The sequence below is a fragment of the Aegilops tauschii genome, chromosome 5, assembly GCF_002575655.3.
Source record: "Aegilops tauschii subsp. strangulata cultivar AL8/78 chromosome 5, Aet v6.0, whole genome shotgun sequence".
Lineage (NCBI taxonomy): Eukaryota > Viridiplantae > Streptophyta > Magnoliopsida > Poales > Poaceae > Aegilops > Aegilops tauschii.
In genome coordinates this window covers 474,373,592-474,399,918 of record NC_053039.3, presented here as the reverse complement: position 1 = coordinate 474,399,918, position 26,327 = coordinate 474,373,592, and the positions used below count along the sequence as shown (strand labels likewise).

Sequence of the window (26,327 nt, the reverse complement as noted above, 5' to 3'; positions counted from 1 at the left end):
CTTCCACTCAGTATTTTTTATTATTTCCAAAGACAACTTTCGTGGAGTTTCAGGACTTTTGGAGTTGTGCAGAATAGATCTCTAATATTTTCTCCTTTTCCAGCACAGAATTCCAGCTGCCGGCATTCTCCCTCCTTATGTAAACCTTCTAAAATAAGAGAGAATAGGCATAAGTATTGTGACATAATGTGTAATAACAGCCCATAATGCAATAAATATCGATATAAAAGCATGATGCAAAATGGACGTATCAACTCCCCCAAGCTTAGACCTCGCTTGTCCTCAAGCGGAAGCTGATAACGATAAATATGTCCACATGTTTAGAGGTAGAGGTGTCGATAAAATAAAATACGGACATGAGGGCATCATGATTATTCTCATAACAGCAACATGTATGGATATTGTCATATGAACTCTTACGCTCAAGTAATAATCAATTCACAATGCAAACTTTATTGAGAACCAACAAACTATAATCTCATTCATTGAAGCAATTGCAATTTATCATAACATCAGAAAGAGCCTATGTCAGAGCTTTTTAGCAAGTCCACATACTCAACTATCATTTAGTCTTTCATACACTACTAGAAAAAGGCCTACTAGTGGCGCATCAGTTTTGCCTACTAATGGCGCACTACTGGTGCGCCACTAGCATCACGCCACTAGATTTTTTTACTAATGGCGCACCGCTGGTGCGCCATTAGTATCTGGTATACTAATGGCGCACCAGTGGTGCGCCATTAGTATATGCCATGGTGCGCCATTACTATCGGACTTAGTAATGGCGCACCACATAGAAGTGCGCCATTAGTAACAATTTTTTTCAAATATTTTTTCAGAAATATTAAAAAAAAAATTCAGATTTTTTTTATTTTTTTTCAGAAATATTTTTTCTTAATCTCTGGTCACTATGGCTTAATCTCAGGTCAATATGCTTAATTTCAAGTCAAATCGCACTAAGTGGTCAAACTTCTCGGAAGGTCAACCATCCTAAGACTACTCCAGCCCGAGCACGCTTAACTTCGCGGTTCTATCCAACCCCAGCACCACCTCACTTAACAGCCACTTGTTGATATATCTATCATATCAATCCTATTAAACCTTGTTGATGTCTAGGACTTTGTTCATATTCATGACTATGATGAAATTTTGAAAAATATTTCAAACTTCCCTGTCATATTACGAATCATTTTTTGAAAAAACAATCCAAAAAAAATTCAAAACCAATATTTTTTTTCTGTTACTAGTGGCGCACCTAGCAACCGGTGCGCCACTAGTAAGTTTGAAATTTTTTGAATTTTTTTGCCTCCAGATCTTGAAAGCCCCGTATCTTTTTTCTGTTAGGTTTTTGAGGATTTTGAAAATGTTTAACGGGGTTTTCGAGTAGATGATTTTTCATATAAAAAACTTTTTCATCCGAGTTCGTATGCAAAAGTTATGCCCATTTTAAGAAATTCCAGAGAGATTTTGCAAATAAAGTCGAAATTCATATTTGTTAATTTTCCCAACAACTAGACCACATATCACATGGGAATCTTATTTTATTTTATTTTTTTGACATTTCCATCATTTTCTTTTATTTGTTTTAAAACTGAAAAGGTGGTCCACGGGGGGGGGGGGTGCATTCGGTGGAATGGGCCAAGTTACTAATGGCGCACCGTTGGGGTGGTGCGCCATTAGTAGTTCAACTAGTAATGGCGCACCACCCCAACCGTGCGCCATTAGTAGTTTTTCAAAAAAAAAAATTGAAACAAAATTTGTAACAAAATTACTAATGGCGCACCTGTGAGTGGTGCGCCATTAGTAGTTCAACTAGTAATGGCGCACCGTGGGAGTGGTGCGCCATTAGTAGTTGAACTAGTAATGGCGCACCGTCCCACGGTGTGCCATTAGTAGTTTAAAAAATAAAAAAAAAATTTGAAACATAATTACTAATGGCGCACCGTGGGATGGTGCGCCATTACTAGTTGAACTACTAATGGCGCACCATCCCACGGTGCGCCATTAGTAGTTTTGAAAAAAAAAAATTTACTAATGGCGCACCGACACATGGTGCGCCATTAGTATTTAGTAATGGCGCACCACATGTACAGTGCGCCATTAGTGGCCATTCCATCTATAGCCCTTTTCCTAGTAGTGATAATTGCTAACACTCACGCAATACTTGTGGTTACGGAATTTTAATCGGACACAGAGAAAGATAGGGGCTTATAGTTTCGCCTCCCAACCTTTTACCTCAAGGGTAATGTCAACGATAATAACTCATGCTAACTTACATCCAATTAGATATACATATCAGGATCTTTCCAACATACTGTGGTTGCCAAAGGATAAAATGTAAAAAGGAAAGGTGAAGATCACCATGACTCTTGCATAAGGTAGAAGATAAAAGTAAAAGATAGGCCCTTCGCAGAGCGAAGCAGAGGTTGCCATGCGCTTTCAGGGTTGGATGCACAAAATCTTAATGCGAAAGAACGTCACTTTATATTGCCACTTGTGATATGGATCTTTATTATGCAGTCTGTCACTTTCATTTCTTCCACATCATAAGATCGTATAAAGCTTAGTTCCTCCACACCAATCAATCATACATATTTAGAGAGCATTTTTTATTGCTTTGCACCGATGACAACTTACTTGAAGGATCTTACTCAACCCATAGGTAGATATGGTGGACTCTCATGGCAAAACTGGTTTAAGGGTATTTGGAAGCACAAGTAGTATCTCTACTTAGTGCGACGAATTTGGCTAGCATGAGGGGGAAAGGCAAGCTCAACATGTTAGATGATCCATGACAATATACTTTATTTCAGATATAAGAAAACAAAACCCATTACGTTGTCTTCCTTGTCCAACATCAACTCTTTAGCATGTCATATTTTAATGAGTGCTCCCAATCATAAAAGATGTACAAGATAGTATGTTTATATGTGAAACCTCTCTTTCCTTATTACTTCCTATTAATTGCAACGATGACCAAAACTAAGTTTATCAACTCTCAACAATTTTTAATCATCATACTTCTGGGAGGCCAGCGCGGCCGGTGTGGCCACACATGTAGGTTCTACGTCTCTCTTTACATCCGCTCCCATCGTCTTCTACGGTTTTATTTTTGGAGGTGCCCTTCCGTACAACCCCCCCCCCCCCAACGTATAAGGGGTCATTTCACACCTCGTATTAAAACACCCGCCCGCCGTACGCCCGCCCGCGTTGCCGTACGAGCCTGTCGCGTACGCCCGCCCGTCCGCGCCCCCGTCCGGTGTACGAGAGCCCGCCTGCTCGCCGGCCCTCTGCGCACGCCCATGTGGTTTGAGTGGAAAAAAAGCCTGATCGGGCGAACCCTATCTTCCCCTCGCCTCGGCCGCCGCCGCCATCTCCAGCAGTACCTGGCCGACGGGAGAAAAAGTCGCCGGCATCACCTAGTAATATCGAGGCGTTGTGCGCGACTCGACGCCGACAACCACCTAGGTCAGGCAGACGCCGCCGCCGTCGTCTGCTTGGCGTGTTGTTCGCCCTCAAGCCTCCGGCGAATCTCAACGCTATTGTCATGTCTGACGAAGGCAATGAGGTACGCGAGCTGCTGGCATAGTGATTTAAAAACGGATTTTAGTTGCGACGATGTTACGTGTTGTTTGAATGGATCTTTGATTATATATAAACGTGTATAGATGGAGGCGAAAATCAGATATTATGGTGATGATGGCGGTAGCGAGGACGGATCATTGTCATTGGATGAAGACGAACATGACGGGGAAAATTATATGAGTTTGGATGAGTCTTACAGTGGCAATGTAAGTGGTCTGCATGTTGTCAAGCATATTAAATACAAGCATCCACGATGACACTAACATGTACTTGTTTGACTTTGCACAGGTAGGAGGGGATGATGACAATGAGGATATGGATGTAGATGATTCATATGCTGAAAGCGGTAGCCATGTAAGTTTAAAATTATGCTAGTTAGTTTAAAGTGACATGAAAAACGCATCAAATCTTACATATCATATTTAAAATTTGCGCAGATGGATGTGGAAGGGTACTATGAGTGGAATTTCTTCGATGATGCCAATGACGAAAACGATATCGATGCATCTTATAATGACAGCTCGACCAAAGTAAGTAGTGCAAAGTGAATACATATGATAGTCCTCATACAACAACTTACTGACATATAAGGTTGTTTGCATTTTTTTCAGGGAGAGGTTGGTGGCCCGTGCGAAAATGATGACGATGCCAATGGTGATGAGTGCAATTTTGACACTGGGTGCGATGAATACCAGCAAGAATCACTGGACAGGCATTGGATGGTGATGTCCGCGACGTTCAGGACAGACGAGGAGGCATATGATTTCTATAACGACTATGCGAAAAAGTGTGGATTCTGCATTAGGAGGGACAACTTGAAATATGTGAAGGGTGTCGACGCGCGTAGGCGCTTGAGGAGGTTTCTCTGTTCGAGGGCTGGGAAACGACATGCCAAGTTTTGTACCATGGAAGGGAAGAAGCGCGGGCTGAGAGTGTAGAGTCGGTGTTATTGCGAGGCCCATCTAACTATGAAGCTTGATAGAGAGCGCTCCATTTGGTATGTCAGCAGTTTCAGCGATGATCATAGTCACACTCTTGCTAGACCGGATGAAGTTATATATCTTCAGTCTCATAATCAGATAAAGGAATAATAGAAGCTCGAGATCTTAGCAATGGCAGGTGCTGGGATCAGAAAACATTGGATCATATGCAAGGGCTGGTTTCGGGAGGAGGAAGCTTTATAACATGTGTTATAGGGAGAAAATGAAGTTGCTAGCAAAGGGTGATGCAGACACTGTGATTGGGATCATGATGACGAGTAAGGCAAGGGATCCAGACTTTTTCTTTGAGCACACTGTTGACGCAGAAGGCAAGCTGAAGAACATGTTTTGGTGTGATTCTCAGTCACGTCGGGATTACCTTGACTTCGGTGATGTAACCGTCTTTGACATCACTTATAAGATGAATAGGTACGGAATGCCATTCATACCTTTTGTTGGTCTAACCAATCATCGTTGCACCACTGTGTTCGGTTGTGCTGTTGTGTCAGATGAGACCGAGGATACATATGTTTGGGTGTTGCAGACCTTCTTGAGAGCTCACTATCAGAAGAAGCCGAGGTCTGTAATTACTGACAGAGACGCAACCATGATAAGGGCCATCAGGAAGGTCCTTACTGACGTGTGGCATCGACTTTGTTCGTGGCATATAGAGAAGAGCATGCAGAAACACCTCCACCACAAGTCCCTTAAGGATTTCAGGTCTCTTATTTACTATGCTACTACACATGATGAGTTTGAGGCGAGATGGGCAGCTTTTAAAGCTAAATGGGAGTCGGGGAAAACTGAAACATGGTTGCGTAGGATGTATAGGAAGAAAAGGCTTTGGGCTGCGTCATATCTCACCGGTGGGTTCCTCCTTGTTATGCGGAATAACCAGAGGAGCGAGAGTCTAAACTCTTGCCTTCATCTACATCTTGACTCTGGCATGACAATTGTTGATATGGTTGTGCATTATGAGAACTGCATTGTTCGGCTCCGTGAGAACGAGTCATACGACGACTGCATGGCCACACAGACACTCCCTGTACCAGTACTTGACGAGTTCAAATGCATTGAGAAATCCGCTGCCCGTGACTTCACTGGGGTGAACTTTTACCTCTTGCAGAAAGAAATGAAGAAGGCAGCGGATCTTGAGATCATAGATAGACTCAGTGGAGCCGTCAGTCAGAGATTCATAGTGGCATGGAAAAATAACAGGCAACTGAGATTCAAAGTGGACTATACACCTACTAACTCAGAAGAAACAGTGAAGTGTAGTTGTGATAGTATGAAACGTAAAGGTCTCCCATGCAAGCATGTTCTTTATGTTTTGGCCAGATTGAACATGAAGGACTTACCTAAGTGCTTAGTGCTGCGAAGATTCACCAAGAATGCTAGAGGTGGACTGCCCGTGAAGTGCACTAGCGATCTCTTCGCATGGGGATGGGCAGGTACTGAGGATAGAACTAAGTACAGTGAGTTGACTATTTTGTCTGCGGAAGCATCTCATGCGGCATGTCATAGACCATTTCTATTTGACAAACTCAAGGCTGCTCTCGAGGATGTGATAGCAAACAACGACGTTGAGGAGGAAGATTATGTGAGATAGCATAGGGTTGCGCATGACGATGCTTTTGTGCTGGATCAAGATTATGTTTTTGTTGGTGATCCAGAGAAAGTCAATACGAAAGGAGCAATGAAAGAGCAGAATAACAAAGGCCGTGGTAAGGAACCTGGTGAGACTAAATACAGTAGACTGTTTCAATGAGAAACCTCCTGTACGCCTATGCGGTTTATGCAGAACAAAAGGTCATTTCAAGAACGATTGTCCTCAGAATCCAAAGTATGTGGACACATGTTTTTAACATACTTTTGTTGTTTAGTTTATTGTTTACAAAATTTTGACATATATTATGATCTTTCCATGCAGAAACATGGCATGACGATGATAACACGGATTGTTTGAATACGTGGAACAAGTTCTGAATAGAGTTGATGATTTATTTGGTTGTAATAAAGAATTTTACTTACAAATTTGTTTCGGCACATCGCTACGGGAGACTTGTAATCGGTGTACTTATGTCATATTTGTTGGCACTATGCTCGTTGTTTTTAATATGATATGCGACATACACATTTTTACTTTAGAATATATATTTGTTGGCGCTATAGTCATTGTTTTTAATATGATATGTGATATACACATTTTTCTTTAGAAATAAATAAATCTTGGATGTTGGGCGATCAGAAGCGTTCTACAGCCGCCGGTTGCTTCGTTTTTTAAAAAAGTTAACAGCCGCTGGGCCGCGAGTGGCGCCAGTCGGCGCTAAGGGGCGCAACGCACGAGGATGATTCAGGTGCCGCCGCCGATGGCGATCCTGAGGCTACAGCGCCCTCAGGCGCAGAGGGCGCAGGTGGGCAGAGGGCGAATCCACATCGGGGCCGCACCGTCCAACCCGGGAGCGATGCGCGGCGTGGGCCGGCTCGCGAGATGACGCGCCCCCACGCGGGCCATCTCGCGCCGAGCACGTGGCGCCATTTGAGTAGCACGAGGCGAGCACGTGACATGCGGCGCGGGCGACGCTCGCCTTCTCTCGGCGACCACAGTCGCGGGCCATCTCCAGGCGAGCACCGGACGCGCGGCGCGGGCGACGCTCGCCTTCGACACGTGATCCCGATGTGTCAACAGGGTATTTTAAAGCCCCGACTTCATACATTCGCGCGAACACTCATTCAACGCAAAATCTAAAATAAATTTGTAAATTTCAAATGTTTGGAATCTATGTTAAATAAATCAGTCACGCGACATAATCTTGACATGTGAAAAATGTTTAGAACTCACATAAAAAAAATAAAACATCCACACACAATCTTCAATCATGTTTCATAGGCATTCAAGTAAATTCGAAGCCCGCGTAGTACTCTGGTGTGAGATTTTTATTTCTTTTTCTTCTTTGCAAGTCGAATAACTTTGTTCTTCACTTCTGTAAGCTTATTTTCTGGGGACAAAATAATTCCAGCTATCATTCTTTCTCTCGAACTATCAATAGATTCCTGAAAAACAATTAAAATTATTTTAATTTAACACTTATATATAGTATGATGTAATATTTTTCATACTGAAAATGTACCCACCTGAGAAAAAGCGCTTATAAATTTTTCTCCGTCCCAGTATTGAAAACAGCGAAGGATGAACGACCCACATGAGTTCCTTTGCTCGAAAACCACAAGTGCAATTTTCAAAGCATGTTAAGTAAGACAACACTGAATCAATTAATTTATTTTGAAAGCACGTGCAACATGTAACTCTGCCATCTTGTTGAAGCATGTCGTACGGGACTAAAGGACATGCGGACACATCCGGGAACGACATAATTGCACTATCATTTGCATCTTGGATATCTCGTGCAAGTTGTTCTCATTGAAAATAAAAAAATGATACAAACACGTTGAGTACATACGGTAAACAATTATAAGCTTAATTGTACACACATGATTATGAAACTTACAAAATTTTCAACGAGTTTCCTGAATCAAGAAGTTGGAACTCTTTCTTTCCAGTGTGCATAACAGATGTAATCCAATGGTTTTTATCATTATTTAAAGCAAAATAAGCCTATTTTAAAATTCAAATATTGTTACTAAGCTCGCCTTTCACATATGATAGTCATGTAAAAACAATTCTGCATTGCAAACGATACCTTAGGTTTTGCAAAATATTCTGTCATGCATCTGTTGAGAGGTTCATTTGCATGTGCTAAACCTTGTGGATCGTTTATCGACTTCCCTCGTCTCACTAACTTTGGGCGAGTGTGCTGTAACCAGTAAGACCTATGTGTGGGTACAAGATACCTATCCTTGGCGATACTTGAATCCGATATGTACGTCACATAAGCGTCAATTACCTGAAATAGATGAGTAAAATTAACATGGATGCATTATAGTTAGCACATGAAATAAGCATGACAATTAAAGTACATACATCACCTGATAACCATGCATGGTTAATTATCTGGCAAGCTCTTGCCGCAGATAGTCCTTCATCTTTACCATTGTTGAATATTTCATGGTTCTTATGTTTTGGTGAGTGATCGTACGCTTTCACGTACTGCACAGCTGCACGCACCACATCATCCACAGAATGATCAAACTGAGGGCTTGTTTCATTAAGCAGTTCTACAACACAAGTAAATAAAGTTATAGTACAATTTTTGAATATATAATTATCAAAGAAATATTCATACCGTGTTTAACTTACTCGCTTTCGCGGAACGTTTCGCACGTTTTTTCGGAGTCTTTTTAACATAAGGAGATTTCTGGTACTTTGACACAGTCCGCCTTCGCTTCCCTAGAATCACCTCCTTCTTATCTTCTATCTCGCTATTATCATCTGACATGCCCTGTGACACTTCTTGCTCATTTGTTTCCACTTCCCATCTTGTTACTTCTATTTCATCTGTTTTTAGATATGATGCTTCTCTTTTTTCCGACTGCTCTAGGACATCTATAGGATCATCCTTCTCACCCTTATAGCTACTCAAGTGACCAGTACTGAGTTTGAACGAATCCCCTCCTTCAGAATCCAAATCATAATTCCCACTGCCATTTTGGCCATTAGGTGTGTGTATGTCATCGTACTGAAATTCTTTATTAGGATACTTGTTTTCATACTTGGACTCACTATTCTGTCCATACAAATTTTCTTCCTCCTGTGCCATTGTGCCTGATTTGTACCGCACACCTGTTTTATTCATTTTCTCTAACAAAATCTACAAAAGTAACCACAGTAACATGTTATAACTTTTTGTCAATTTAGCGAATTTAATAGAGTTGCCCAATTGTTACGTGTGCGCATACCTCCGGCATACGAAGCAATTCCTTACGAATTTCCTTCATATCATTCATAACCCGGTTCATAAAACGCTTTAGGTTAGGAGGGACCTCGGACACACTATCCACTTTTCTCTTTCCCGTAACGGATCGGATGACTTTCGGCTACTAGGTTTCTTACTGATTTCAGCATGTTGATATGCAAGTTTTTTCATTCTATACTCGTTCGTAATGCAGTCATCTATCTGCAAAGTGAGTATGTAATGAAAATATTAGTACATAACTATTTGAATGGATCATCAACGTAGAGTTAAATAAACATTAGAATATTACCAATCCATGACCACCACCATTGTCTAGGTCGTACTTTTCTCGTTTCTCCGCTTTAGATTCAGTCCAGTTTTTCATTAGGGGACTTTGCAACGACAACGGGTCATATTTCGGGCCGGCGGTTGGCTGCACCTTCTCCCAATATAAGTACTACAAAACAAATGACAAAATAAATTATGAACGCATAACATGAAGGAATATTAAGTAGCATTAATTAATACCATACCTGGAGTAGGGCTAGGTTGCCACATGGCCATTGCCTCACACGGCCGTCCTACTTAAGTTTATCAATCTCCGTCAAACAAGTTCGCGAAGTAAACACGTTAAAGTTCAACGTGCTGATCCGCTTCACGTCATGCACCAATGCCTAGTAGTCCTTTGGTATGGAGACAACCGACATCGGTGCAATAATAGTCCCAACAAAACAAGAACAGCCATCCGAAGAAACTCATCGTCGGCGGATTTATTCCTCACAATTTTTTTGATCAAGTCATCTATCATTATCTGACCATTTTTTTTGTGAATTTACTGAATAGGAATTTTGTTTATTAACTCTTTTCCTTCCGTCACAAGAATGCAAAAAACATCCCCACCTTCATTCTTAAATCCAAATATTGAAAACACATCGTCCGGTCTAAGTGAAATAAGACCTTTACAGCCAGTTTCTTCTTGTATCATGAATTTTTTGCGTGGAAACTTGAGGTATCGGTTAGGGGGCACGGGCATCCACGAGGTGTTCCCTTTCGCAAAGTCATGAAACGACACCATTTTTTTCACATGCTACAGTGTGAAACAAAAACACGCATGCAAAATTTCGGTTCGTTTCGACAGTCAAAGCATTTACTATGATTTTCTCCGTTACCAAAAAAGGGTCTTCGGACGTGACGCAACGTCCGTTCGTACTCCGATTCCGTTGTAATTTGGCGTGGGCAACGGTGGGGGCACTTACACGCGCATGCAAAAGTTTGGTGCGTTTCGTCCATGTCGACATGTAGTTGCAGTAGAAACCTGAGGTATCGGTTAGGGGGGACGGGCATCCACGAGGTGTTACCTTTCGCAAAGTCATGAAATGGCACCATTTTTTTCACATGCTACAGTGTGCAACAAAAACACGCATGCAAAATTTCGGTTCGTTTCGGCACTCGATGCATTTACTATGATTTTCTCCGTGAAATACCAAAAAAGGTCTCCAGACGTAACGGAACGTCCGTTCGTACTCCGATTCCGTTGAAATTTTCCATGGGTGACGGTGGGGGTCACTCACACGCGCATGCAAAAGTTGGGTGCGTTTCGTCCATGTCGACATGTAGTTGCAGTAGAAACCTGAGGTATCGGTTAGGGGGGACGGGCATCCATGAGGTGTTCCCTTTCGCAAAGTCATGAAACGGAACCATTTTTTTCAAATGCTACAGTGTGCAACAAAAACACACATGCAAAATTTCGGTTCGTTTCGACACTCGATGCATTTACTATGATTTTCTCCGTGAAAATACCAAAAAAGGGTCTCCGGACGTGACATAACGTCCGTTCATACTCCGATTCCGTTGAAATTTGGCGTGGGCGACGGTGGGGGCCACTCACACGTGCATGCAAAAGCTGGTCGCGTTTCGGCATTACATTCGTTTTATATGAATTTCTTCATTAAAGAACACAAAACAGTATACATTGGTTTGTTTGCCAAAGATAATTTTTTTTACAACTGCCCGCGCGCGTGACGCACATGGCCGGGCCAGGATAGGCCCCCCACGGTGTCCACTTGGGCGCCGTTTGCGGCGCACACGTGAGGGCCCATTAAGCAAAAGCCACGGCGGCGACCGCCCAACCTGCTAATCGTTTAGTCCCACATTGCTTCTGGGCACGCTTAATCACCTGTTTAAATACCGTTCTCTACGTATAATGTTGAATCCTTTAGTTTGGCGGCCTTTCCTCACTAGGCAATTGTAAATGATGCTGTGGCACTCCAAAATCATGGAGTGTCACAGCAAAAATTTACATTAGTCTTCTGAGGTAAATCCATCCACACTACAGGATTTTTTATTCTTGTGTTTTTTTAATCCTTTCTGATGTTCCAAAATAGTCAAATGTCATGTCTAATCTATATGACTTGACTTTACACTCAACCCGGACTGGCTGCGGGTGCCGGCAGATCATCGTCACTCAACCCGGACAGAAAATTTAATATCCTGATCGTCTCAACACATCCGCCCATTCTAGATTTTATCTCACAATTTCACAACTATACAAAAACAATAAAAAAAATTGCATCATAGCACAGGTATACTTACCCAGAAGGGATGATGTACGTGTTGCTTTGCTTGTTGATAAGCAACACCTACACCATCTGGATCCGTATACATGTAATATAAAGCAATAATTACTGGACGTTAAAATTTTGTGTGACTATTTAAACCACTACATATGAGTCTCCACAATCAATGTGGTGATAAAACCATTTATAAAAAGAAGTTAGCCTATAGTGGCCAGAAAAGGCGCGCACGGGGCAGCCCATGACGCGCACGGGCCATGGTGGGGCGGGCCTTCGTATGTGCGCCGCAACCCCCGACAGTGCTCTATTTTTAGTCCGACATTGCTAGTTTTGACGACGAATAATGTGTTTAAATAGCTGCATCCGTATATGACATCAAGTCTTTAATCGTGGTAGCCATACCTCACTATGCTTATGCAGGTTCTGCTCTGTCACTCCACAATCGTTTTGGAGTGATACTGCATGACCTGCATCAGTGTTGCAAGGTATGACTATCCACGCTGAAAGACTTTTTTACACGTTCGACGGATTTTTTTCGACATCCTTCAAATGGACGCTATTTTTTTCATATGTTTGTACACTCATGGCAAGCAAGAATGTCAGGTTTCGGGCCATTTCGAACCTCTGAGAATTTGCTACGATTTTCCCCGCTCTGAAACCGAAACACACTCCCCGGATGTGACGCGACATGAGTGTGTGCTCGGAACACGATTAAATTTTGCGTGGGGTCCTACGGTGGGCATGCTTACCCTGTCGCAAAACTTGGGGTCGTTCTGAAGATGGCCAAAAACTGACCTTCCTCTGCGCACGCCATTCTGGTAGGAGCGAAGGCCCCGTCCCGACGGAGGTTTTTTTCGACATCCTTCAAATGGACCCAATTTTTTTTTCATACGTTTGTACACTCATGGCAAGCAAGCATGTCAAGGTTCGGGGAATTTCCGACCTCCGAAAATTTTCTATGATTTTCCCCACTCTGAAACCGAAACACACTTCCCGGGCGTGACGCGACATGAGTGTGTGCTCGGAACACAATGAAATTTTGCGTGGGGTCCTACGGTGGGCATGCCTACCCTGTCGCAAAACTTGGGGTCGTTCTGAAGATTGCCAAAAAATGACCTTCCTCTGCGCACGCCGTTCTGGTAGGAGCGAAGGCCCCGTCCCGACGGAGGTTTTTTTCGACATCCTTCAAATGGACCCAATTCTTTTCATACGTTTGTACACTCATGGCAAGCAAGCATGTCAAGTTTCGGGGCATTCCCAACCTCCGAGAATTTTCTACGATTTTCCCCGCTCTGAAACCGAAACACACTCCTCGGACGTGACGCGACATGAGTTTGTGCTCGGAACACGATGAAATTTTGTGTATAGATACTAATGATGTAATTTGAGTGAGGTGAGACAAACTTGCGTAGAGTGGCAAACTGTCAAAAATAAGATAGATACTAATGATATGATTTGAGTTTACACTATCCTAACAGCACTGCCGTAGCTGCCCGGGCAGAGCTGCCAGGGTGCACGAACGCGGCTATTTAAGCCGGTCGGGGCGTCCTTCGGCGGGCGAGGTGGGACTAAACAAGTGTGCCTCCACTGTACCGCGTCCCACCACCCCTGCGCCCTCAACCGCTCGCACGCGCGCCCTCCAGGCGGCCCACGCGGCCCACCGACTTCGGCCCATCTCGGCAGTACGTGCAGCGCTGCGGGAGGCGAGGTCTAATTTTAGTCTCACCTCACCTACCGGAGCTCGCCCGCACCGGCTTAAATAGCACGCCCCGCCCTACCCCGCCGTACTCCTAAAAAAACACTGCCTCGCCTACTCTCTCTTTGCCGCCTCGTTGGGCCCGTGGGCATTGCGGGGCCGAAAAGCGTTCCCTTTCGTCGTCGACTTTATCGGGATCGGCCTACTACACCTCGCTCGGCTCCGGGCCGCCGGTCTTTTTTTTAATTTCTTTTGATTCTTTTTTGCTAATATTAATTAAATTTTTTCGTTGTTTCATTTTTTATTTACTTTTCTAATTTTCAATGTTTATTACTTATGTAATCTATCTTTTGTGTTTTTAATTTTTTTTCCATTTCAAGTTTAATTCTATTGTGTTTCGTTCTTTTGTGTTTTTTAATTTTTTACAATAATTATTTAAAATTAAACAATTGTAAATAACGGTATCCATTCAAACACTCGATATTTAAACAATTTTTTAACACCATCCATTCAAACACTAGATGTTTCATTCTAGTTTTCAGAAATATTTAGATAGTACTAGAAATTAAACTTAACTAAACGACATTTCGAAACTAAACTACTTGTCCTCGACGTTGCCGAAGTCTGCCTCATCATAGAGCATGTCGTCGTCGTCGCTGCTGCTGCTGTCGTCGAGGGGCTCCACGGGCGCTGCGGGCGCGGCCGGCACAGCCATCGAGTCCTCCACCGTGGCGTGTTAGCCAGGGAAGTCCGGCGGGTCCTCCGGGTGGACGGCGACCGGGGCGATCTGCATGTACTCCTGGACGAGCGGGGATGGCTGCGGCACGCTCTCCGTCTCCCGGATCGCCGTCAGGTAACCCGGCACGTCGTCCGGGTCGCCGGCCTCCGCCGCCAACCGCCTGTACTCCGCCACCAATGCCAGCTTTGGCTGTTGCTCGGGCTCTTGCGGAGGGGCGCGGCTGGGCCCGGCGCCGTTCCTGCCCACGGTGCGGCGTTCTTCGGGTCGATGCGGACAGCACCGCGGTCACCGCCTGGGCTGGCGTCAAGCGCGCCGGCGGCGAAGTCGACTCGGGCGCGGGTGGAGCGCACCTCGCCGCGCCGGAAGAGCTCATAGCCGTAGCTCGGCGGGGCGGGCGCGGCGACGGCGGCCGCCGGCGCGCGGTACGGTGCGGCGACCTCCTCGAAGGTACGCCCGTCCCAGAGGTGGTGCCGCCGTGTGCGGTTGTGCTTCACGGGCGGGCGCGGGCCGGCGTAGGCGTAGGCGTACAGGCGCCGCTCGTGGTCGTCGGTGAGCCGGTCCGCCCACCCGGGGTGGTTGGGGGCTTACTACGGGTCCTCCAGCTCCTCCGGCGACAGCCGCGCCCGATAGAGGCCGACGGTGCAGGCGAAGATGTGGGTGTCGACCTCGGGCTCCGGCGCCACCGGCATGCCGTCGACACTCAGCCGCCACCTCGCCGGCAGGCGCACGTCGGGCGCGACGGGGATGACAAAGTGGGCGAGCTCCTCCGCCTCCTCCAGCGTCAGGTTGGGGCGCGCCATCGCCGACGAGAGGGAGAGGAAGGGCGCGAGAAGCGACGCCGATGACAGAGGGAGAAGGAGAGGGGGAGGCAAGAGTGGTGCCAGCAACGGCGGGCGTGGGCGGCTTTTTATAGGGCGTCTGGAGGGAGCGGGGGTGGGTGTCAGCGATTAATGCAGGCGGGCGAGGGGGCGGCATGCACAGGGCGGTCAAAGCGGTCAGCGAGGCGCAGAACTTTAGGCGGTTCCGTGGGAATCGGTGCCGCAGGCGGACCGACGACGGCCTTTAATGCCGGCAGGCGAGCGGGCGGCGTGCGCATGCGGTCAAAACGGTGGCGTGTGCAGGCGAGCGGTTGGCGAGGGGCAGGCGGTCAGGCGGTCGCTTGTGAATCGACGCCGCACGTGGACCGACGCCGGCGATTGGACTCCTCACTGTGCCGCCGATGGGACGCGCCACTGCGCCGGCGTTAATGGCCTTCGCGTAATCCGTGCCGGATTAATGCGTGCGGGCGGCGATGGTTAGGGCTAAGTATGCGTCGGCCCCACCTCCTCCTCACGTGGCGTACACTGCCACGTACGGGCGTACAGTGGACCATACGGCCGCGCGCCTCGCTACGCCGCGGTACGCCGCTCTACACCGCGCCCACCGGGATTTCCTATCCTACCCTTCCCCACGAATGGGTATTGTCGGTTCTATATCCGGCGTATCTCATAGTAGGGGTCCTAAGCTAGGCGTCTTGGAGCGATTGTAACATGGCAACGGGGTTTTACCCAGCTTCGGGCTCTCTCGAAGAGATAATACCCTACATGCTGCTTTTGATTGTTTTCATATGGGTGTAGTACAGAGTACAAGTATCTACCATGAGATTGTATTAATGAATATTAGATTGTCTATTGACTAGCCTGGCCTCGATTTATATATGCACCGTAGGACTAGGGTTTAGGAGAGTCCTTTGCTTGGGTGCCAAGTCTTGTAGAAACCTCCTTGTATGCGGTATGGGCAGCCCAAAGTGGCCCATGAGTGAACCGCCATGGGGGTCATCGGCCCGATCCAGCTGGTCGGGAGACGACGTGGTGAGTACCCCCTAGTCCAGGACACCTTCAGTAGCCCCCTGAACCTGTCTTCTAGTTGGGGACGCTCTTCTATTCTTCCGAACTGTTCTTCATCTTCGGTCATCGGTCTTGAAAACTGGTTCAACAAATCTTCTCATCTTTAATCTTGAGGATCGCCGAAGTGAATCCGAAGAGTTTACACGTCGGGTATCCGAGGAGCCCCTTTAAGTCTTCGGCCTTTAACAATGCCTAATTATTTTTAAGCCACACCTCGGGTTTGAAATTGTTCCCGTGCGACGGTGTTCTCTTGCATCCGAGCCCCAACACCGGACTGCATTCGAGGTATCCTTTGTAGCCGAGCACCAACGCCGGACTGTATTCGAGCTCCAACCCCGGACTGTATCCAAGCTCCAACGCTGGACTGTATCCAAGCTCCAATGCCGGAGAGTAACCGAGCTCCAACGCCGGGCTATATCTGAGGTGTCATAGATCACCTTGGCTCGAAAAAAGTCGAAGGAGTTTAGCCAAGCTTAATGCCAGAAATGCCCTCTATAGAGCCGGCCACTGGCGCCCGAGCTTTATGCTGGACTGCTTCCGAGATGGTGGACCACCCCTACTACGGGCCGATTTTTTGTCAATATTTTCGATTGGTGCCATTTATTCTCTGCCGAGATATATAGCCAGTAGCCCTCAAGGTGTGTATCGGTCTAAAACCCGAGATGCACCTGAAGGATGACATAAGACCGCTGATCCTAGTATCCCCTGAGACTCTGGTTGATTCGCAAAATCGGCCTGAGGATCAACTCCTAGCTCGGCAGAATACTTCGGGACACAAAAAGGAGTGTGCAAAGTCCTCGAGACTCAGGTTGGGTGCGGCCGACCAACCTGAGGATCATAATCTCCTCGAAAACTATATTGCACTTTAAATTTTCTGCATTGGATTGTCAATGCAGTAGCCCCCGAGAATTGGGTTGGGCAAAATGGCCGACCCTAGGATCGTACCTCCTCGGGAACAAGTTCAACTGTCATGTATGTTTTGACAATACCGAGGTGAAGTTCAGTATGAAAGATGCCGAACTGTAGTTTTAGAAAAGGGTTTCACGCCGAACATCTGAACCAAGAGAATGTCCCGTTTCCTGAAACATAAAATAGGTGAAAGATGTTATAAGCTCAAAAAAAGGCAAACAAACGTGCGTAAAAAACTTTACGTCTAGATTGAATCAAGCTGTTTTGGTGCCAATATGAAATTGGTCTTAAAATTGTACTTTCGTCGTGCTTTGACATGACACAACTGATATCTAGACTTCAAGTGGATCAGCCTTCGGCTTCAACCTCCCTATCCCGAAGACGGACTGTTTCTCAGGCCAGTTTAGCGAACTAAACGCGAGCGGCTTTAGAGAGAAACCAGGCTACCCGGCTATTGATCATACACCTGAGTCGAGAAAGGAGTGGTAGAAAAAGACTGTGCAGCGACTAACAAAAATGGCTCATACTAATTTAAGATCCGCCATGTGACTTGGGTAAAACAATTTTATGTATAATGATTGTATGTAGCGAAGTACTTATATCATATCTGTGTTCACCCGAACTTTAAACACTTCTTAACCGACCGTCGGCTTCTCCCTCTTCGGTTAAGGGCCAAAAAGTGTTATGTTCTCCACCTGTCGAAAATATCGACGGTGTTTCCGATAACCAGGCAATCAGGCGATAAGGCTGTAACAGACAAAGCACGCTCAGGGAACATATGGTATATTACTGACGAAGTGTAAGAAGCATCTTCGAACAAAATAGTACCCTCACCGATACCTTTCTTCGGTTGCTCATTATTACTATGAGACTGGTGCAATAAACTTTTTGTACTCATGAGTTCCGTTGTGTGCCGACCATGATTGAAAACAATAATAGCGCTAGTTTTCGGCTTCACCCAGTCTGAGGTCCGAGCTCGGATAACCCGGTCGTGACAATCACAGAGGTGCTCCCTCTACTCCCTAGCCGAACAATCGGGAGCGTAGGGGTAAACACAGGAGCAAGGCAACCCATCTTGCAGAACACTTAAGTCAACATGGTGCATATTGTGGCGTAATACACGAACAAGGAACGAAGCAATACAAGTATAATAATATGCAAGAGGAAAGGCTTCATAAAGGAAGCCCCCAAGTAAACGGGGTATTTGAATTTGTGTGTCACAAATAAAGTTTTGACAAGGAAGTTTTTCACAAACAATTTTTTGCCAAAAAAGTAAAATGCTTGGTCGAACCGAACAAAATTTAAAACTGAAAGTTTTTGAGCATGAAAGTGACTTAGCTGGTTAATGTGTTCGATGTTGATGACGCGATTCGGGCTTGTGGCGGGACGAAGACGCCCATTGATCTGTGACAGATCCGACAAGGTCCGCAGTCCTCGGCGTGGCCGAGGTCCCAGCCCCCAAGCCCGAGGTGTCCGAGCAAGGAGTTCGGCACTCTGGAGTAGTGACACGGCTTGGCCGATGTGGTAAGGCGAAGCCCCCAGTCTAGCTGAGCTGGCTGAGTTGGTCGGCAAGGTGACAATGAAGCCCCCACGCGAGTCGACCTGTTCGGCATGGTGGACGTCAGTTTGATGAAGCAACGACGCTGCACGGCCGATGTGGCGAGATGAAGTTCTCGGTCCAGTTAACATGGCGAAGCTGTGATCGGCGGATGCCGAAGTATCATACAGGTCGGCTGGTGATGCCCAAGTGACCGCGTAACGCAGTCAAAATCGATTACCTGCACACATAAAACAGCGCAAGGAAAAAATAATAATTGAAATAATAAATTGCATAATTAATATATGTGAAGTGAATCATGAGGTAAGTTTGGCCTGTGCACCGGGGTTGGTTCGACGGAGTGGCAGCGCGGACCCGTCGATGCAGGTCGGCATGCGCGGGGCGACAACATCGGCCTGGTATGATCCGAACTCATTGTGCGGAGGTGTCTGTCGGTCCGGTGGCTGTCGGCCTAATCCGCATGTAGCAATTATTGTGAAAGAGACGCCCCCAAAGTACTCATGCAACTTTCATGTGGAAGGTACCACGTAAGCTGCTTGTCGCATCAATCCAATCTCGATGGACGCGAAGCAACTGGCAGTGCTAATTGCATCTGGGAAGCACATAAAAGTGAAAACATTAGTGAAAGTGTAGACGGCCTTCAAACTTAATTAAATAATGGAGAAAAGAAAGATCAAATCTCCCAGTGACTGCGCTAAGATTGGTCAGACCGACGCCATGTACGAGGGTCGGTAAATTTTCTCTGCAAAAATAATGCAGCACAAAGGAACAGAAAATATTCTCTATATAATAATTTACGTGCTAAACAAATAGCTAAGAAAAATAAACCTAGACGACGATGATTGTGGAGGACCATAACAAATAAAGAAACATCGGTCGAACTTTGATCGTTGCCCAAAGTAATGCTAGTTGGACTGCTAGAAATCATCAATACGTGAAGTAGTGTTTGTACATTAGATCACAAGGACCGTGCTTGCAAAACAAGTATTCAATTAGGTTAGAAATACTCTAGGTCGATGCATTTTTCGAAAAGGATTATTAGGAACTGCCAGCGGCCGACGAAGAGGTGAATTAAAAAGGGAAAAATAATTAAATCTCCCCGCTGGTGTCCTGCCACGGAGCCAAGTCCCTGTTAGGGTACTGCTTCCGCAGTATCTCTTTGGCTGGATCGCTCGTCGGTCAGATTGAGTCCATATCCGATGTATGCAGATCCGAGGTATCGCCAAGCAGCGGACACGAACATTGGCCGTACTGATGGTAGTGTACGGGCAGTTTGACAGGAACCGTCCAACCGGGTTGCGACCACGAGGCTGACTACTACGGTCGAGCTGCAGAGTTTCCGGATTGTGTGCATGGAGTGGGTCAGCTTGCAACAAACTAGACCAGACGAGAGATACTGAGTATCCATCGGCTTCACATCAATAGACGCGACGCCCCAGCTTTATGCGAGGTAGTGGTAAGCTGATTGCCTGTGCGTGTCAAACATAGCAGTCCGAGGAAGAAAAAATCTGCAGTGCAAGCGCTTGCAGCAACCCACATGAAGAATCCATGAAAAACAATCTAATCTAGAGAGTTGTACAGGCACTAATACCAATCGGACAACTTTAAAACTTCATGCAAAAAACTGTAGCAACAAGTACTAGATGTACTAGTCTATGTTTGGCCTTTTACTAATAATTAATGGGGAGTTGTACTTAGCTCTTCTCCTCGCGTGGAGGGGATTCACTTTTAGGTGAGTCACAGTAGAGATCGGCCACAGCATTTTCCTTGGGACTTCCGACTGGTCACCGCGGTGGCGGCTTATCTGCATGGAGCTCCGATGCAAAACTAGTACTTAATCACGTCAGTACTTTGGTCTAAGTAAACTTCAGCGAACAATAAAAATCTACCAGTGGACGACCGATGGCTGCCTGGGTGCTAAATAAGGAAAAAAGAAATAGAATAAGGGAAGGAATCTCCCTAGGCGATCGCTGTCCGTTGTGGATTTGTCTTCGGCTCTATGATCAAGCATCGCGTGCGAGGTCAGAGACCAGTTTGACGATCAATTAAACGCTGCCATCAGCCGATCCGGAGACCGCAGTACGGATTTTATAGACCTTGATCTCAACCTAATCTGTAGATGAAGCTTGCGAACCAGCGATAATTCTCACAAAAACTAACTTGTACAAAACAGATCTGATTAGAAAAGCATCACCTGATCGTCCCATCGATCCGTGTCGAAAACTCTGCCGACTCTCAATGAAAGCACCAATGTCGGTTCTATATCCGGCGTACCTCGTAGTAGGGGTCCTAAGTTAGCCGTCTTGGAGCGATGGTAACATCGACACGGGGTTTTAGCCAGCTTCGGGCTCTCTTGAAGAAATAATACCCTACATGCTGCTTTTGATTGTTTTCATATGGGTGTAGTACAGAGTACAAGTATCTACCACGAGATTGCAGTAATGAATATTAGATTGTCTATTGACTAGGCTGGCCTCGGTTTGTATATGCACCATAGGCCTAGTGTTTAGGAGAGTCCTTGGCTTGGGCGCCAAGTCTTGTAGAAACCTCCTTGTATGCGGTATGGGCTGCCCAAAGTGGCCCATGAGTGAACCGCCATGGCGGTCCTCGGCCCGATCCAGCTGGTCAGGAGATGACGTGGTTAGTACCCCCTAGTCCAGGACACCGTCAGGTATCTTCTAATCTGGGCCGTTGATGTGTCCAGAGGGTTGTACCGAAGAAGAAGTGTTATTTTTTTCATCTCTCTCTCTTTATCTCTCTCTCTCTCTCTCTCTCTCTCTAGTGTATGTTGCGCAAACGCTGTTGATCAGGTTGATGGTTGACGTTCTGATCCCAGAACTGCGCCAGAGCTGCCGCCGTTCTTGCATTTTTTTCGAACTACAAGCAACCATGGTAACTCTATGTTTCGCTAATGCCCGCGTGTTGCTGTCCGCTGACCTTCTTGTCAAATATTCGGGTGTTACTCTCCACCCATATCGTCATAGTCACCATCGAAATACTCAACAATTGCCTGAATTGGGAGCCCCTCGGAGGTCACTGATCCAAGTCTCGTTCAAAAGTGTTGATCCGGAGCAAAGGAGTAAAGCTCAGGGGCGATATCCTTCGAGCATCTCCAGCCGTTGGCCCCCAGGAGGCATAAAAATCGCCGCCTGGGGGCGAGCCGAAGGTAGAATCGGCTCTAGGGCGGTTGGGCATCCAGCCGTCGCCCCGAGGCGGCGATATCAGCCCATTCCTAGCCGCTTGTCGGCGCACTTTCGGCGAAAAATGGCCCGATATCAGCGAGAAACGGCCCATATTCGGCGTGGTTCGTCTTGGTTCGGCATTAAATTCTCAACATAAATAAAAATTTTATCACACAGTTCATCACAGACAATCAAATAGTTCAACAAAATAGTGCAACAACAAATAGTTCAATACCAATTATATAGTTCAACAAATAGAAACTCATATTTCATCACACACGAGCTAGGCGTCGCCCTGGATCCTCCATAGGTGCTCCACCAGATCCTACTGCAGTTGATGATGCACCTGTGGGTCTCGGATCTCCTGACGCATACTAGGGTAGGCAGTCCAGGTTGCCGGTAACAGGTGATCAACTTAGGCGAGAGGACCCTACCTGTAGTATGGTTTAGTGTTAAACACTGGCTCTTCCTGCTCGCTCTCGATGATCATGTTGTGCAAGATGACACAGCAAGTCATGATCTCCCACATTTGATCTTTCGACCAGGTATGAGCAGGGTACCGGACAACAGCAAATCGAGATTGGAGCACACCAAATGCCCGCTCGACATCCTTCCTGCAAGCCTCCTGCACCTTGGCAAAGTGGGACTTCTTGCCTCCTGGCACAGCGTTTGAGATAGTCTTCACAAATGTAGACCATCTCGGATAGATGCCATCAGCTAGGTAGTACCCCTTGCTATACTGCCGGCCATTGACCTCGAAGTTCACCGGAGGAGAGTGAACTTCAACAAGCTTGGCAAAGATAGGGGAGCACTGCAGCACATTGATGTCATTGTGAGTTCCTGGCATACCAAAGGAGTGCCAAATCAAGAGGTCATGTGTGGCCACTGCCTCAAGTACCACACTACAACCGCCTTTGGCGCCTTTGTACATCCCCTGCCAAGCAAATGGGCAGTTCTTCCATTTCCAATGCATGCAGTCGATGCTTCCAAGCATCCCAGGAAATCCTCTTGCTGCATTCTGTGCTAGGATCCGAGCAGTGTCTTCCGCATTGGGTGTTCGCAAGTATTGCAGTCCAAACACTGCCACCACTGCCCGACAGAACTTGTAGAAACACTCAATGGTGGTGACTCGGCCATGCGCCCATAATCGTCTAGTGAATCACCGGGAGCTCCGTATGCAAGCATCGTCATCGCTGTCGTGCACTTCTGGATTGAGGTGAATCCAAGTTTGCCGGTGCAATCCTTCTTGTACTTGAAGTAGCTGTCGAACTCCCGGATGGAATTCATAATCCTGAGGAAAAGCTTCCGGCTCATCCGATAACGACGCCGAAATACTTTGTCTCTGTGTAGTGGAGTGTGGGCGAAGTAGTCGGATTAGAGCATGCAGTAGCCTTCGAGACAATGTCGGTTCTTTGCTTTCATCCGCCCTGGCGCCGAGCCACCTTGTCGTGGATTTTCATTGCTCGCCAGCAGGCCGGTGAGGGCGGCAAGGACCATGAGATGTTCCTCTTCCTGGACGTCGGCCTCCGCTTCCTGCTCCAGCAGTGCGACGAGCGCCTCCTTGTTTTTCGAGTCCATTGCCGAGGCAGGCAAATTGCCGAACACCTTGTGGGCGCGGTGGGCGCGCACCCGCCGCTACACTTCACCTCCGCGGCCGGAACGCCGGAAAAATCGCCCAGCCGGTGGTGGAGAGGCTGCCTCGGCGAAACCTCTGCTCTTTTTCTGGCGGGGAATGGGCTATCTAGCGGTGGTGGGCGGTGGGCAGCGCCGGGATCAGCCGGAGCGCGGGCGAGGGAGGGAGGCGAATCTGCAAGATAGGCTTGAATTTTCTCCTGACGGGATGGGCCAGACGTGCTTTTCCCTTGCGCCGGAGCCCCCGAGCGCCGGGTTTGTCCTGCGATCGCGGGCCCAAATACGGGCCGAGGCGGCGGATTTCGGCTACCTGGGGATGCGACTGGGGCGTTTTTTCGGCGCCGGCGCGGAAAAAGTCGCCTGGGGAGCCATTTTGGGGGCGCGGCTGGAGATGCTCATAGCACTTCTGCATGCTGCGGTCTGGCCGGCCACCTTGCGCCGCATTCGCTTTGCATTGCCGACGTTCTCTTTGGTGCTCAGCCAAGCCGCGTGCGTTGTAGCTACTCTGGAGAAACCCCGTGCCACTGCCACAGCCTCCAAAGTGTCTGCATACACACAGACAGGCAGACGTAGGCGTCCCATATGAACGCTTGCAGCGTAGCCCAGTCCAAATCATGACCAAGTGATGAGACGGCGGCTATGGAGAGCAACTAGTTGATGAGCGCTTCTTCGGGAGCCTCGCAAAAATCATTTGCGGGTGGGCTATGAGCATGCGCCGCTACGTAGGCGCTCCCTCCATATTTTGTTTTTATTTTGTTTTTCCGCACGCGGTTTTGGCTTTTTTAACGGTTTTTTCTGGGTTTTTTCGACTTTTGGGTTTTCCACCGGTCTTGCTTAGCTTCTGTACCAAAAAAAATTGCTTGAAATAATGCATTTTTTTGCTTCCGCGAGAGGAACATCCATGCCTATCGGAAAAAAAAACATGTTTTCTGTTTTTTTTCTTTTGCGAGAGGCATGGTTTTGCTTCCGCGAGAGGCACAGTTTTGTCTTCGCGAGAGGCATGGCCGTGCCTCTCGGAAACGGGCAAAAAATCGCGTTTTCTGTTATTTTTCATCCGCGAGAGACACGGTTTTGCTTCCACAAGAGGCACGGTTGTGCTTTCACGACCGTGCCTCTCGGAAACAGGAAAAAATGCGTTTTCTACTTTTTTTTCTGCCGCGAGAGGTACGGTTTTCCTTTCGCGAGAGGCACGGTTGTGCTTTCGCAAGAGGCATGGCCGTGCCTCTCGGAAACAGAAAAAACAAACGCGCTTCTTTTTTTCCTTCCGAGAGGGGCACGGTTTTGCTTCCTCGAGAGGCACGGGTGTGCTTCGCAAGAGGCACGGCGGTGCCTCTTTCGGAAAGGGAAAAAACCATGCTGCCAGTTCGGTTTTTTCATCCTGTTTTTTTGTTAAAAAAAGTTCATCTAAACCTATCAACAAGGGATCTAGTTTTGAAGATCTCATCGCGAGATTTCCAACGGTGAAAACGGTTTGAAATTTGGACGCACGGTTTAAGAGATAAAATATTTTGAATAAACGGATCTACGAAAAAGGGAAAACTCCCCGTCTGCGACAAGTGACGCACATGCAGCGTGCCACTTGTCACGACATGAGGAGACGGGAGTGATCTTGGCTATGAGTAGTCATCAATTAGTAATTTCAGCGCCTGTGCCGGTCCTGGGGCAGGGCATTGGGTGCGACGGCCCAATCAAGGCCAAGCTAATTAGGGGCCCATACAACATGTATTTTGTATAGCATGCACTGTAGAATGCAAGTTCAGCCCATATTTCATGGGCCCTACTTTGAATTTTGCCCGAGGGAACTTTGAATATCAAGACCGCCCTAGACGACGCGGCGCCGGCGTGATTTAGATCTTTTTCCAAAATAGGAATTGCCACTTCGACCCGCACCAGCCTTCTCTCCTTCTCAGACTCCTACGATGAATTCCTCCATGAAGTGAATGTCCGGGATACTGAGCTCGGACGACGAGAGGGCCACCCGGGGTACGGAGACAGCGGCCGGGGCCTTGGCCGAGGGGGGCCTGAGTAGCATATGTGGAGTGCGCACCGTAGAGGTGGCCACAAGAGCGGCCGTGGAGCACAGACATCGCGACAACGAGCTCGCGGAACCTAGTGGGAGCAACTTAGTTGTTCTATCATGTATTGTATATTGGAATACAACCTTTTTGCTATTATCTTTTTCAATGCACTTAAAAGGGGTTGATTGGTTTGATAAAATAGAAGAAGCCATTGGTCAAGATGAAGCGCCAGTTTTCCGTTGAGGTAACACTGTAATTAGGTATGAATAAGAAATTACCGTTTGTACTTAAAATTTATTGGTTGAGATCAGTTTGTGGCTGAACTGGATCATCTAAGTTAATGTCACATGAGATTATTTTTTTGAGAAACGCACGAGGATTTTCTTTCTCTGTAGGATAAATCAGATAAACAACATCAAGGTCAGTTGTAAAAATATTCTATGTGGATATATAAGCAGGAGGAACCGATGGAAGTGCATGTGAACTATGACTGCGAGGAGAAATTACAACCTCACTGAAGCAGAGCACCTTCAAATTACTGCTGTACGTATATACTGTATGAGCACATGCACACGGTTTCTTTAGCAAGGAAATTAATACTTTTACCGGAGGAACACCTCGTCCAGTAGATGGCTTTATCTTCTCGATTCAACCACAGAATTGGATTAATGGATGATTACCCTTCATTTATGGCAGCGGAGGTGACAAACCGACAC

General features: G+C 46.7%; 2 protein-coding genes across 2 annotated transcripts; one reads left to right on the top strand and one right to left on the bottom strand.

The window, feature by feature from the left end:
* The first annotated feature begins 4,788 nt into the window (after nucleotides 1–4,788).
* Nucleotides 4,789–6,174, top strand: LOC109743833 (protein FAR1-RELATED SEQUENCE 5-like). The gene has a single exon (XM_020302914.3). It carries the CDS (start codon nucleotides 4,789–4,791, stop codon nucleotides 6,172–6,174), a length of 1,386 nt encoding a protein of 461 aa, XP_020158503.3.
* A 1,414-nt stretch (nucleotides 6,175–7,588) lies between these two features.
* Nucleotides 7,589–9,283, bottom strand: LOC141023039 (uncharacterized). The gene is made up of 4 exons (XM_073499343.1): nucleotides 8,824–9,283; nucleotides 8,593–8,741; nucleotides 8,418–8,470; nucleotides 7,589–7,619 (listed from the first exon to the last, which is right to left on the bottom strand). The coding sequence occupies exons 1-4, from the start codon at nucleotides 9,281–9,283 to the stop codon at nucleotides 7,589–7,591; spliced, it is 693 nt and encodes a 230-aa protein (XP_073355444.1).
* Between the last annotated feature and the right edge of the window lie 17,044 nt (nucleotides 9,284–26,327).

Bases quoted from the DNA above. Each gene is read 5' to 3' on its own strand.
- LOC109743833 (XM_020302914.3), top strand. From the start codon at position 4,789: ATGAAGTTGCTAGCAAAGGGTGATGCAGACACTGTGATTGGGATCATG.
- LOC141023039 (XM_073499343.1), bottom strand. From the start codon at position 9,283: ATGGCACAGGAGGAAGAAAATTTGTATGGACAGAATAGTGAGTCCAAG. The intron at 8,742-8,823 runs GTAAGTTAAACA...CTTGTGTTGTAG, and splicing joins GAAACGTTCCGCGAAAGCGA to AACTGCTTAATGAAACAAGC. The intron at 7,620-8,417 runs GTATCTTGTACC...ATTGTTTTTCAG, and splicing joins TCAAGTATCGCCAAGGATAG to GAATCTATTGATAGTTCGAG.